Source organism: Gasterosteus aculeatus, chromosome 16, assembly GCF_964276395.1.
Source record: "Gasterosteus aculeatus chromosome 16, fGasAcu3.hap1.1, whole genome shotgun sequence".
NCBI classification, from domain to species: Eukaryota; Metazoa; Chordata; class Actinopteri; order Perciformes; family Gasterosteidae; genus Gasterosteus; species Gasterosteus aculeatus.
The window spans coordinates 14,691,978-14,706,344 of NC_135704.1; the positions used below are offsets into that span (position 1 = coordinate 14,691,978).

The following is a 14,367-nucleotide window of genomic DNA, read 5'->3' on the forward strand; positions in this document are numbered from 1 at the left end:
ACACACACACACACACGCAGACGGCCACACGTGCGGGCGGACACGGCTGTTCAGGCCCGTGTCTCTCGGGAAGACAGGTGGTGCTACAAGTGACTGACGCGCTGCATCCTCGTAGAAAGCACCTGGGAGGCCGCCGCAGCTGCAGGAGGGGGCGGGTCTAACTGGATTAACACGGGATCGGCTCTGCGCCTCTGATATGCTGCGAACCACACGATACATAAATAAAATGAACTGGGATTTTGATGAGGTTGATTCCAAGGTGACAATCTTGGAATAGCTGTGGCTACAACGCTGCCGTTAATTTACAACACACACGTCCATCGAGCAAATGGATTCTTTGTGTGTTATTTACCCCAAAGAGAGCTCAACATCGCGCTCATTGGGTGTTTTTGTTGACCGTAACCGCATCAGGGTTTACTCGATGCATTTCACAAACAGCGCAACCACGGAAAGAAAAAAAATCATTATGATCTTCGTCGAATTGAATTCCCAGCACATCGTGCCGGCATCAAACATACTTGTTTGTTATTTCTGGGATTCCCGCTCCAAAACAGCAGCTCCAAAGTGGAATCAACATCAATAACTGCTGTAACTGTGGGTCAGAAATATGACTTGTTAAAATGGATCAGGATTCCCTCAAATGATTCAGCATCGGTGCACAACTCTCCCTCGTCAGGATTCGGGAGGCATCTTACGCCCTCCTGGCTGCTATCAACCGCTCCTATAAAGGCCGCGTGATGAAATCCCCAGCTGCAGTTACTCACGGAACATGTGGTTAAATCAGTACGAGCCGTTTTGCTCTTAATTGTTTAACCGTTAGTTCACCCGATCCCGGGGTTTACCAAATACAAGTTTCTGTTCCGTACAGACATCAGTTGAAGGACCAGTTGATTATTTAGTTGTCGTGGTAGTCACACTGAATCTGTGGACGTTCGTCATGAGTCATAAGACACGATATTCTCTCACTTTCAGTTCCCGTTTCTCACACTGAAATGACATTTGTTTTCTTTACACCATGACATTGTACCAGACTGTCACCGTCGGTGGATGGACTTTCCTCTTTTACAGTCAAACCACAAGACACTAAATCCTTAAAATGTCTTTGATCAGACAGCTAACGTCACGTAGTCGGTGTGAGCAGCAGCAGTGGAGAAACCGGCGTTAAGAGGGTCACTACTGGGACTTTTGGGTGGAGCCCCCATTTCGCGCCCCGTCCATCCAGACATTGGTCCTCACCTCCTCCCCGTCTCCATCAGGCCTGACGGCGTCCTCCAACTGCAGGGGGAGACGAGGCTCCGCCTGGCTGATGACAAAAATCTAAGGGGCGAAAGAAAGAAAGGCCGTTAAAGTGCGGAGGTCGACTAGACGTTTCCGTGAGATGTTGCGACCACACTCTGAAGACGTTGAAAGACAGACGGTTAACGCCTCATCAACGTTTGACTAAGATAGTTACAACAGCCACCGGGGGCCAGCGGTAATTTATGTTTGCCTTTCCTCCCCACAGAGTGTCAGTTTGTGGTGCTGCATTGAATGTTTTCACTACTTATAGTGCATCAACTGAAACGCAAACCCACACGGGATGTGTCGGAATAACTAATGATCATCAACCGTGTTGAGTGGCGGCACGTTGTGACCTCGGTGCGTGTGTTTTGTGGGTTTTTTTCGCGCCCACCCTCTCGATGTGCAGCTCCACGTCCTGCTGGGAACAGCTCTCGATCTTCTGCTCCACCGTCCTCACGAACGCCTCCACGTCCACGATGCTTTCCTTGGTGATGCTGGTGGAGACAGTTGGGGAGGGTGGAGTGTAAACATCGGATTGCACTTAGAAAAACAAACTCATCTGTGTGGGAGGCCGACAGCCTGAGAGCAACGTTCCCACTTCACGGCCAACGATGCAGCGTATTCATCTTGCATGGTGAAATGTGTCCCGGGGAGGGGGGTTACAACAAAAAGCAGTTTGCATGTGGCACTTAAAATCACCACAAATTGATACAAATGCATCTGCAACGATGAGATTAGCCAACGAGGGGGGAAATGGGGGGGTGGTGGGGGGCGATACCACAAGCTTGCGGCTTTCAAAATGGAATACTGCGCTCAACACAAGCACGCGTCTACCGATGTTGGGCCCAAACACATAAAAGGATTTAACCGTTTCAACGCGTCTTATTTTTTGTACAGCGAGATGACATTGTGACATCTGCACTTCAGTAAAGTCAGGACAAAGGGACGCCGAGAGGATTCACGTCACCACATCACCACTCCCCCCCCCCCCAAAAAGGGTCTGGTTTATTTTTGGAATCAAGAAAAATCGCCACATCCGAAGGCCCCCCCACTGTGACTTTGAGGGGTGTAAAAGCTCTACACGTCCCAAATGTCCATCAAATGGGGCTTCAGTCATTAAACCAAACCCGGTTCATTTCAAGGCAGATGGCGACGAGGCCACATTACAGCGATGAGCATAATCATATCGTTAAACGGCCCCCGCTCATTTTCTAACAGTCGAAAAGGAGAAGTAAATAAAAAGAGTAAGATGTTTGAGGAAACACGCAGCATTTCACAGCTTCGGGAAAGTACTTCGCACAACCACAAAAGAATATTGACCCCCCTCCCGCCTTCATAAAGTTCATAAAGCAAACTGCTAATAGTGAAAGGGAACCGTTTCAAAAAGGGTTGTCAGCGTGGCTTTTAAAAACAATGCCCTGTCTTCCCACACAGCTTTTCTCACCAAAAACCCGGCGCGTCATCGGGGGAACCGCGACAGCAGCGAGTGCCGCGCGCAGCCCACGGCCAGATGGGAAACCTGCCGCAATCTTTCACTCCTGCTCATTAAAAAGCAGTAATGAGGGACTGAGCGCTGGGGCGCCGCTGTCCCTTCAGCCCCACGACAGCTGCCGCCGCCGTCATTGTCTTCCCCCTCCGGTAGCAGATCAGTTAGATAAATAAATCCCCACATTAATAAGCTCCGTGGTAAAGACGCCGGCGACGACACAGTCAGTGGGGAGGGGGGGGGTGAGAATTAAGTGTCCCAACAAGAAATGAAACCTTTGGCCATGACCCCACTGCGTCGACTTCTCAAACCAAAAGGAAAAGCGAACAGACCCTCAGAGCGGGTGTGTTTCTCCAATCCGGCGGTTTTCGGTCCTCGAAGCCCACACAGAAGTGCTCACGCCGAACGTCACCCTCGGGACGCACTCAAACTCTCATTATGCTGCACGACTTTTGACCGCCTTACAGCTGAGCCGAGCAAAAAGACGGACAGAGATCAAAAGATCCAGAACACCTCGGGCCTAAAAAAAAGGAACGGCCTTCTGAAGACCATCACAATGGTTTCCCAAATCAGACCCTGGACCCTGGTAAGCAATCAGTCTATAAAATGCAGTTTCTATATAAAGTGAGCAGTGAGCTTTGGCACTTCAATCACTTGCATTGTGTTGTGAGTGGTGAGTGGAACCAGAACAAAAGAATCCAATTGGCCACATACCTGCAGAGTTAAGCAAGAAATATATATACATATATACACATACATGGGGGCCTGACCCGTGAAACTACTCAGGGAACATTTGACGAAGCTGCTCTCGTTGATTGGACTGAATCGAACATCTATGAACAATCAGACGTGTTTATTTCTATAAGAGTAAAAGCCAAATCCGCCACAGTTCCCTTCTGCTCTACCCGGGGCACTCCAGAGGTACTTGAGCGGAGTTAAGTTGGAAAAGCCTGAAGATCCCTTAATTAAATTGTGTGAGTGAGAGGAGGATGACTTGGACACACAATACGTGAAAGAAGACGACCGCTGCAAATGTCATAACTGCCCTCGGCGTGATTATGGGAGGATTTACTTGTAATCCAGGGTTTTACTGAGCCAATGAATGTCAATCATCACAGCAGAGTGTGTGAAACTAGACGTGAGCTACAAAGCCACAGGAACTGATCTTGGCAGCTGCTAAAGATTTAAATCTAAAATGCATGGACAGTTTTGATACTCTGAGCGACAATCAAGATCAAAATGCAGGACTTTTGTCATAAGACCGCGTCGCCTTGGCAACCACTTTCACTCGCTCTGTTGACAGGCTGCGTGTGTGTTGCACAACATTCCAAATTGCCCAACATGCAACATTACAGCACCAGGTTGAGCAACCGCAACGGATAAAACAAATCCTCCGCTCGTTACCAAACACCATATCCTGTGACACAAAGCGGACCCTTCCACAACACTGCATCACAAAAATCACTGCTCCGCTCTGTGCACGTGTTCCCACGATGGGTGTCAGAAGGCTGAAGCAGGTCAGCGGGGCTCTGACACTTCTAACAAAGTGGGGTCAGTGTGCTCAGGCGGCAGAGGTCGAGACTCTGCTGCGACCTCGCCATCATTAGAAACATGCCCTCGTGTTGGGGTTTAGTCTCCCTTAACAAAACGGTACAAGGAATGTGTTCCATCAGACACTTGTTTGAATGTACGACTCAAGTTACTCGTTTCACGACGGCTTTCGTGTGTTAAAGAAATCTGGCTTTTCTGAATGCAGGCGGTTTCTCGCAGTCCGTACATCGTATCTATTTGGTTTTTAGGTGCTGTGTAATTTAGCCTTCTAGAAGTAGTTTGGCCCCTGCTGCTGCTGCTGCTGCTCAGGAAGCGACACATTATGGAGAACCACTGGTCCAATGGTCGGCCCCCGAGGCCCTCAGCGCTGTGTATGAGGTCATTGTCTGGGACCGCGTGCTAGCTCACACATCACAACCATCGCCCTGCCAGCGATGGAGCGCTAACAGCTTTAATCGAACTGATCCCTTTTAACATTTTGTAAGAATTGCTGGGAGGATGAAACAGAAGTTAAAAAGGCAGTAATGCTACGCAATCGGAGGCTCCTTTCAAATACAGCTGCAATGTCGGCATTGCTTAAGTTCTTTATTATCCAATGTCTTAACTGCCATTTTGGTCCGGTGGATTACAGTCGTGGGTGTTACCCTTTGCTTAATTTAGCAATATCTGCAGAGCTGCCATTTAACTAACGCATAATAATTATGTTCTTCGCCATTTGCAAATATGTTCAATTCATCAAACAGTGCCAGCAATGGAAAATAAAAAAAGAGTTTGCACATCTGAATGCGCCAAATACTTCATGAACATTACGTGGATGATGTCATTAAATGGCCATTTTAAAGTCATTTCACTAAAGACTCCCGTAGTGAACGTACAATGTCTGCCTAAAGCAGCCTTACCACCACCCCCCCTTCGCCTTTTTAATAAAGTGCACATCCGCTGATAGCGGCATTCAGTCATCGACGACCAGTAACGGGCTACAATTTGGCTGCTAACATGAATAATGACGCTTGGCTCTGAAGTATCTCTTCCTCCGCTGATCCGAGCCGCTGTATCTGCCATCTCGACAGGAAGCCGCTCCATTAAAACGCTGCCGTCCGCCGCCTTGTTAACAGCCCGCTTTTGTTGCAGGGGAAAAGTGACTAAGTGACTGATTCCCTCCACCTCGCTGCAAATGTGTGAAAAGGGATCGGTGGGCGTTTCGCGGGGTGGGATTGGGGGGGGGGGGGGGAAGACAGGATTTTCCCACCATTGTTTCGTGCCCTCTCATACAGGAAAAGTGGTCTCGGTACTCACTTTGCGGCGAACTTGACCATCTGCTTGCTGGCACGATCTCCCACAGCGACCAGGGCCTGCAGGTTGAACTGCTGCTGACGCAGGACCAAGAAGCATTGCTTGCCTGAAGACAAAAACAATACATGCCGTAACGCGGGCCGTTAAGCTCGGCGGGCTTGTCACCCTGAAAGCTGCGGTCGATCAGTCGAAGGTCTACACGGGAGGGGGGGGCCCCGCCTCCCCCCCGTCAGGTAAAGTGTCAAACACATGTGAACGGTCCTTTCTTTGAAGGGCACTGTGTGGAGAAAGGCTGATTGCTACCTTCCTACCAAACAAACACACCTCAGGAGTGTAAACAAGTTAGCCAACAATAACCGAGTGGGACCACCCGCGTGCTTTGATGTCTGTTGCCTGTGAGAAAGGGGGCTTGTGATAATAGCAATGCCAAAATCCCACCAACAGACGCGCCTCATCCAGGGCCGAATGCGGATGTTATTGTGCCTCGGCGGACGTCCTTACAGTGAGCAGAGAGGCCGTGGACATGAGTGGAGGGGGGGGGGGAAGTGACTCTTGACTCTGGAAGTTATCGTGACAGGAAATGGCCATAAGATAATCATTGAGACCCTAGTTTATATGCTTTAGAAAGAAAAAAAAAAAAAAAAGCTGACACGGAAGTAATGAGCCAGCAGGGCTGAGTGGGTTCATTGTATTTAAATAGAGCAACAGCACGGCTGCCAGCAGCTGACAGGCAGACCGAGGTTATCGGGGTTTACAGTGACGTGCCACTCGAGACAATGATATCAAAAACAACCTCAGGTTGTCACACTCTCAATGCAGCGCTCAATGATGGAAGGAATGGGGGGAAAAAAATGCTCTGCAAGTCTTTGCACAATGCCACAAAAGGAATAAAGGGGAAAATGGGAGGAAAAGTGTCTTCAAACTGATATTTAAAACAGGATTACAAGTTGGGAAAATTGGCCATTTTCTGAACTTGTTTATCGGGCCATCGGGGGTCACGAAAAGCCAGTCGGAAGCCAGCGGCGCTGCACTTCTGTCTTGAAGAGGGGAGGGAGGGAGGGACGTGGAGAGCTGGCCCAAGGGCAGAAGTTTTCAACAATTCACCATGGCGTACCGAGGATTAGCACGTTGGGGGGGGGGGGGGGGGGGGGTCATCGAATGCCGGCTGTTTGTGTCTCCAGCACAAAGAAAGTGGCTCTAAGCCGAAAAAAAAAAAGGGTGAACAAAGACGGGCTGTGACCTCACCTTTGGCTCTGCTGGTATGGACTCGGGCGCGCAGCCAGATCAGCTGGTCTGCTTTCTCCGGAGTAAGGTCTTGGACCCGCACCAACACCCTGTCTGTCTCACACACACACACACACAGAATTTATTACTTCATAAAGGAGATTTCTGCCAGTTCTGTCTAAAGAATGAAACACCCCTCCCACCCCCTCACACTCCCAAAGGCAGATAGAAATGTGAATAAGCGTGCAGGCACACACACACACACACACAATAAAAATCTCAAATTACAGAGCTACAGCCTAATAAATAAGACACACTAGGAGGGCTGTGAAAAGCTGTCTGACTCAGCCATTCTCTGTGGGCTCTATGACAAATTGACTGGTTTCACCTGCGTCACTCAGCGACGTGCTTTCTGCTTATTATCAGCGAGCGGGAGAAGCAGACACCGAGGCAACGCCGTAGACGCCCTTTTGGCTGAGAACTCTCCGTCAACCCCACATGAAAGCCCTTCCCGCCCGCCCGTCCCTCCCCCCCTCCCCCCCGTCCCCGATGGCTGGGCTTGGCATGCAGGTGAGGGAGGCCCCAATTTGTTTGCTGCCACTGGAGCCGAAAGAGCAGCCAGACAGATGGACGACCTCGACAGGTTGGCCCGCTGCCGCTGCTCGTCGCACACTATTAGCTAGCGCAATTATCGCCGCCGCAATCGGCCGGAGAGAACAGAGTGGGAGGCTGCTTCGCGACGCGCGTCGGCTGTAATCGCATTATCTGTAGCTTTTGACAGCCAGATTAAAGGTGAAGGTAAAGTTCTCCATCGCGGTGTCATCTCGTGTGTAAAAGCGGAGCATTCGAGAGCGGCGGCACGTTCTGTTTCGGGATCAGGATTCCTCACCACAAGAGTGTGCGTGTTGCAGATAAACATGTTTGTCAACCCTATGCACCATAAAAGCATCCACTATTATACGCGTGACTGGCGTCCTTGTCTTTATATAAAAATATATACACATTGGTAGGGGAAACACTTATCAAGCAAATCTAAATTAACTACCATCCCAGCGAAGGCAAAGCCAACGGCTTTTTAAGAGCGATTTCCTCTTCTTCGAATGATTGACGGGATATTGAGAATAATGCAGCACACCGATAAGAAAACCAAAGCCACTCAACGCTAGAAAATGACATCGAAGCGGACGCCTGTTTCAAACCGAAGGAAGTCTTTTTGTTTACTCCTTATTCTTTATCGTCCTATTCCGTGAATTGAATTTCATGCACTACGCTGACGCCGTGTATAAACATGTTTGGAGGGAGAACGGGAACACCTGTCACATAATGAAATACACTAAGGAGAGTGCGCAGTCAAACATGATGACTGGAGGCCTTGCAAAAAGTCATACTTAATAAACAAATTAACCCCTCGCAAAAGGAATCAGGGAGAAGCAAAGGTTGAAGGCTTTTTTCCACGAGTACCTTCACTGTTGGGACATTTGGGGAAGGAAGTAACGTTGTGACTCACCCAGTTTTTGTTGGGACTGGACCATAGCCGACACGCCATACCTGTCCTTGGCAAAGTCCTGAAAGGGGAAAAACGTGACACCTCAGCGCTCTAGATCGCCCGTTTCATCAAACGGCCAAATGAAACATTACGTCACTGAGTATCTGCACGTAAACGCCATTCTCCTCAAAACCAACTCCACCACTTTTTGGCTTTGTGAGAGACAGCGTGTCTAGCACAAACGCAGATAACAGACGGCGCTTATCGCGCTGCTCGTTACAAGCTGTTGGGGAAGGTGTGTCGGGGAAGAAGCAGGGCATTCATCTTAGAGGAACGAGTGCGGAGGTCCGTCGGGAGTACTCACCTCTTCCTCCGTGCTTTGCTGGTCAGCGGCCTGGAACACAAAGGGGCCACGGGGATTTAAAGGGCATTGCAAATAGCAAGGAAACAACAACAGGAGGACTATATCAATTTAAGACGTCAAAAAAAAAACAACATAAAAATCGACTTCAAATGGAGCAACTTTAAACGTTTCGCTAAATCTGTCATGTGAATTGGGTTTCCATCTTGCGCTATTGGGGATTTGAATAAAATTATTAAACTGATAGCGCCGTTGTGGAGCCTCAGATCCTTGGAACGCAGCGCGCTTCCCCACGTTGGCCCAACACATCATGGACAATGAGTAATGGCAGGAGGAGATATTGCTTTGTAATAGAAACCGCCTAAGTGGACAGATTCTTTATCTCCGCATTGACTTCTAGGCAAACGACTCCCAGAGTGCGATGAGGTTGTGTCTTGGCAAAGCTACAATTCCATTTCCCATGCAAATTGATATTGGTCTACGGAAACGGCTGGTGGCGCTGGAGCGAATTGGAATCGCCCGTCCCCGATATGATAATACATTCACGTGACGGATGACACCGCGGCACCGGATGCAGAGCGGACGAGCCACCGAAGTGACAAGTGTCAAATCACACTCACTCAATGAACATTCAGCCCAATATCCAGGTCTTCCCCCGAGGCGACGCTCGCTGTGCCTCACGGACGGAGGCAGTGACACCACCCGCCGGCATGCATTCCCGCTGGATGACAGGATCCAGCCTTGAAAAGGCCGCCCAATCACAACCGCTCTGGACTCCACTACTGTCGTAGGGCTCCATGCAAATTCCGCAAATGAGTCTTTGCGGGACGAAGTTTATGGGTCTTGTAGGAACGGAGCTGACGCCGCAACGACCACGCATGCGATGGATCGGGCCGATTGATCGCGGAGGCGGAGACCTCGCCGGCGGAAGCGGTGTCGCGAAAGAGCCGCGGCCGGCGGGGAACGAGTACTTCATCGCGCACTCACCCAGAGTTTGGGTGTAGGCGTCTGTATCGAGGCGGTTTTCAGAAGCTCACGCATATCCAGCACCAGTGACATCGGTGTCAATGAAATGCAGATGCATGCAATGATTCAGATATGCTTGCGAGACAGAATAATGTGGCACCCCGAGTGCGGTGACTCCCCATCCTCGTGCTTTAATGGGTATGAAAGAAACACGGCACGCCAGACTTTTACTGCATGAAAGGCCCGAAACATCCTGATCTTTTATACTCAATGTATTAATGAAAAATAGAAAAAAAGCCTTGTAATGACTTAGTACACGTTTTCAAGAAGGGCCACGATGTTGTGCACCTAGTGTAGAAAAAAAACAGCACTTTGTTAGAGTGGACATAAACATCAGGAATAGTGAAACAATGGATGCTGTTGCCCCCCCCGCGGATAACCAACCCTCCCAATGCCCTGCAGAGAAGCACATCACAGCCCTGCCAGCTGTAAGAGGGGGCGGCGGATGTGAAACAAACAAAAGAAAGAAGAAAAAAAAGACAACAACACTGACCAGCTTGGCCTGTTTCTCAGCCTTCTTTGCCGCTTTCTCTGCTTCCTTCTGCTGTTTCTTCAGACCTTTCTTTGACTGAGCCTGCTGCTCCTCCTCCGTCGCCCTGAAACAGGAAGAGGTACACGGCACAAACATCTCAGGCAACTTCCACCTTCTATTTCACATGGATCCCAGGAGGAAGTTTTTAACCGCCTGGGAAAAAAAAAAAAATCGGTTCTGAGCCATCGCCACCTCCAGCTTTTAAAGTGTGTGCAGTGCCTTAATCCCATTGTTGTGCCTAACAAAACAGCTTTAGCCCGTGCAAAGGGGGAGATGAAGAGCGTCTAAAAGCAGAGCGGTAAGAAAGTAAGATTAGCAAGGCAAACACCAGAAGACAGTAGTCTCAGCAGCACTTTCTAATCCGTTAAAGAGTTTATGTAGAATATAGGTTTATCTGATTATGATAACAGTTGGCTTGATCTGAAAGCATACGTGTCTTTATTTGCTAAATGGCACAATACACAGCGGAACACAATGGCATCGCTGATAAGCAACAGCGCAGTAGACGACACAACGGCACACTCTTATCGAGACGGGACAATCAGGTCACAGTACGGCATGCAGAAATGAACACAAATAGCATTTGCAAATGTTAAGCAGGCGTTCATATTTTGTCGTTGATTTTAAATAATGTTTACTGGAAAAAAAGCACCTTTCAAGCTGTGCTAGAGGGAAACACTGGCTGAGTGCTGTTAGATGTTCCCCGGTGAGCAGGTGTGTAGAGCTTGAGGAAGCCTGTGAACTGCTCCAAATGTATTCGCAGGAAACAACAAAGACCAAAGGCCGACTATTCATAGCAATAAAGCCTAAACAAGGAACAAAAGTCCCAAAAGAGCACCTCCTCATCTTCCACGGGAGGCTTGCAGAGAGCAAGCTTTAGAGCAAACTCCCTCGCAGCCACGGTTAAAAGGGCAAGTCGTTTTTGGATTTCCCATGAGGCGTTTGTAGATTATACAAAAAAAGATGCACTGTACTAAGATCTGATGCTACCTTGATTAGTGAGACTTATGAATCTGGACCAAAGGGTACATTTTATTTTTTGGGATGGATACATCCGTTAATCTACGAATTGCTCAACATTTGAATTTTTTCCAAGGATGTAGCGTATACGACTGAAAAATTAAGCCTTTGTAAACATAATTTGATGTAGTTCCTCATGTAAGAATAATTTGCGGATGCCTTGCGTGCCATGTGGGGCTTTGGTACAAACCAAGTGTCCTTCGCAAATTGGGGAGAGATAAACAAATGAGTTATTCCTCCAATCTACTTGCAGTCAAGGTTAAGAGCAAAGCCAACACGAGGCCACTCACACGTATGTTCACAAGAGGAATGCTTCTTCCTTTTAAAAGACAAAGATCAATTGTGATTCCCCCAATGTTCCACCAGTTGGATTTGTTAAACCGGATCTTTTTACTCCCCAGGCCAATTGAGTTGAGTTGGACTGAAGCCGCTATCAACAAACAACTACAAACTGCTTACAAATCAAAACCACACACACCTTAGGGTTGTCCAAAAGATGATTATGTGTCATAGTTAAACATAAAAAGAAAATCCCCTTTCGTCAACTACCGACAATTACTAGGCAGAAGAAAAACAGATGGACAGTTGAACAGGTGGATTCATGAAAACAGTGAACAGCTGCACAACGAGTCCTGTTATCGATCCCCGAGGCTGTGAGTCAAAATCCTTCCAAAGAACACCAACTTACTAATGAGAACCCTTTTCCTTCAAATGCAATGCATCCATACTTTAAAATACCTTTTTAAATGAGTTTGTTTCTACGCATCCGCTATTGTTAAAACGTCTATCTGTGGCAATGCTGTATTGGTTTAGAGTATTCTGGTGGCACATATTTTAATAATGTTCTGGACTATATAGTTGAAACAACCCACATAAAACCAGCCAGCCAAACATTTTAAGGTTACTAAATTTAACAGTTTTTTCCCCCATTTCTGGAATGCGAGTAGTTAGTAACTAAGTTAGTTAGTTGAGGACTTGTTTGACAGCTCAAACGTTCCTTTCGGTCTGGAACTCTGATTAAAAGACTTAATTAAAAGAGAAAACTCTTGATTCTGTGCCCATGACCAGAGGCAAATGTTAGCAGGGCCGGGCAGGTTGCGATTTGAAAACTACTTCTAGACGTAAAAAGTTGCATTTTGGAAAAACTTGCCAATTGTATCGAGCAGTACGACTATAATCATACAAAGCACAAGGTGCGCTAACTTAGGTATGAAAGGATTTTTCATATGAAGTTATTAGATGATGCAATCACGAGACACCTAACCTAAGGGCCTTTGAAACATCGCGTCCCCTGATGTTGGTGTTTAGAAAGAACAAGTCCGCACCGAGGACACACAAACCGGGGGGGGGGGGGGGGGGGGTGTCATGTTTTACGCTTTATTGTGCTGCTATTTAAACATTTTGTCCACGTGAGTAAATCTTCACGACGGCTTGACTTGAACTGTCAGATGATGCAATCCGCTGCTCGCTCAGGAAATGCTAACGTTAGCTCGTTGCTACCCGCAGAGTGCTAGCACACCGCTAGCTTGGCTGTGAGACGCGAGTTATGGAACGCACAACTCCCCCCCCCCCCTTGCTTACCCCGGGGCTTCCTCTTTAGTCATGTTGAGCTATATTCTTGGAGGACGAGGATACAATGTTAAAAGTTTAGTGAGAACCAGCACATCAGCTGTTCACTGCATGGACGTGCACAGGAAGGAAGGACTTGTTTTGACGGAGCACCAATTACCGGATGCTTTGGGTTCCGGCTGGAAACGAAGTTTTTAACGTGTAGTTCCGGCCAACTAATTTGGTCGTGCCTGCTCGTGCGGTACACTAAGTAATCGAAGCAGCCATTAGAAAAATAGCTTAGGGTAAATTCCATCATTATTATACACATACTGTTTTCAACTGGGTTCATATATGGCAATTAGAAATGTGAAGGCCTTTGAGCCATTCCAGTACCTTTCGGCATGTTGACACAAAACAATTCTCATAGTTTTTTTGTTTTTCATTGGTGCATTTTATACATATTTACTTCCATTTCATTTTCATACCTGTTCAGATACCCTTCCCGTTAATGCTTTAACTGTATTTTCCCAGCTTTACTGTCCTTATTTGTTAATGTAATGTTACTCCAGTTAGCACAACATCAAGACAGAACATGTCATATATATCCACTTGAACACAAAAAGGAACACCATGAAAAAAACATCCATGCCTGAGTGCACTGAGGCATCCAGGTATGCAGTGACCTTTGCAGGAATGGTCGCGCATAGCGAGCATGGTGGTTGGAATACAGTGGGGGGTCATTAAATCTTTTCTCAGGCTGTTGGCCACAGGAGCTCCTGATGCAGGAAACAGCAGTCCTGCGGCTCACTTTCCAACCAAAACAATGTAACCATTAGTGGAGCAAGTCATTGACCAAAGGGAACCCCTGGTATTATTTCACTTTTCTCCCTACCAACGCGGCTTTGAAACCATCTCTGAACTTCTTGGTAATCATATTGTCGCTCGTAAGTTAAGTTGATGTCATGATAGCATTAAATTCAACACGTGTGTACTTGTTGTAATGTTGTTGGGCAGTGGATATTTTCTCATCACCCAGAGAGAGCAAAAGCTTTAATTATGAATGAAAGGACACAACCAAGGGTGTATTCCCAAAAGGGCCCGAGTACTGCTTGTGCACTTAAGTGGGTACTTTGGACACTTGGTTGACAACAGTTAAGTATCTAAGAAGATGCAATAAAACCACACGAGAAAAAATTGTGAAGACGGGTTTAGAGTTTCGCGTTCACATTTTTCCCTTTCGTTTTTATAAAATTGTTATTTTGTACTAATGCTCAGCTTCTGTTAATTTTGGGATACCTGACATGTGCCTTAGGTCCATACTATCCCCATCTATTAGCGGCTCGCTATTTAACTCTGCATCGATGAGCATGAAGCCTCTAACGACCCCTTCCTGAGGACGGTGAAAGAAGCAGTTGAAGTGCATTCATCGGAAGCCTCCAAGTGTTAACCCCCGGATCATTCCCTGCACAGACGCAGCCAGCGCCGCTCTAATGCTAATCCTGAAACATCTGAGAACATTTCCAACTAAAGAAAGCATCTTTTGTTTTATCCTGCTG

General features: G+C 47.5%; 1 protein-coding gene across 1 annotated transcript in view; it reads right to left on the bottom strand.

Moving 5' to 3' along the window:
• The window catches only part of dars1 (aspartyl-tRNA synthetase 1), a 21,117-nt gene extending 8,082 nt beyond the window's left edge, over positions 1-13,035 (bottom strand). The window contains exons 1-8 of the mRNA XM_040201143.2: positions 12,842-13,035; positions 10,202-10,304; positions 8,686-8,715; positions 8,343-8,400; positions 6,857-6,949; positions 5,615-5,717; positions 1,673-1,775; positions 1,237-1,317 (exon numbers count right to left, since the gene is read on the bottom strand). Of these exons, the coding sequence (XP_040057077.2) occupies positions 1,237-1,317; positions 1,673-1,775; positions 5,615-5,717; positions 6,857-6,949; positions 8,343-8,400; positions 8,686-8,715; positions 10,202-10,304; positions 12,842-12,864 (594 nt within the window). The 5' untranslated portion in view covers positions 12,865-13,035. The remainder of the gene's footprint in view (positions 1-1,236; positions 1,318-1,672; positions 1,776-5,614; positions 5,718-6,856; positions 6,950-8,342; positions 8,401-8,685; positions 8,716-10,201; positions 10,305-12,841) is intronic.
• Between the last annotated feature and the right edge of the window lie 1,332 nt (positions 13,036-14,367).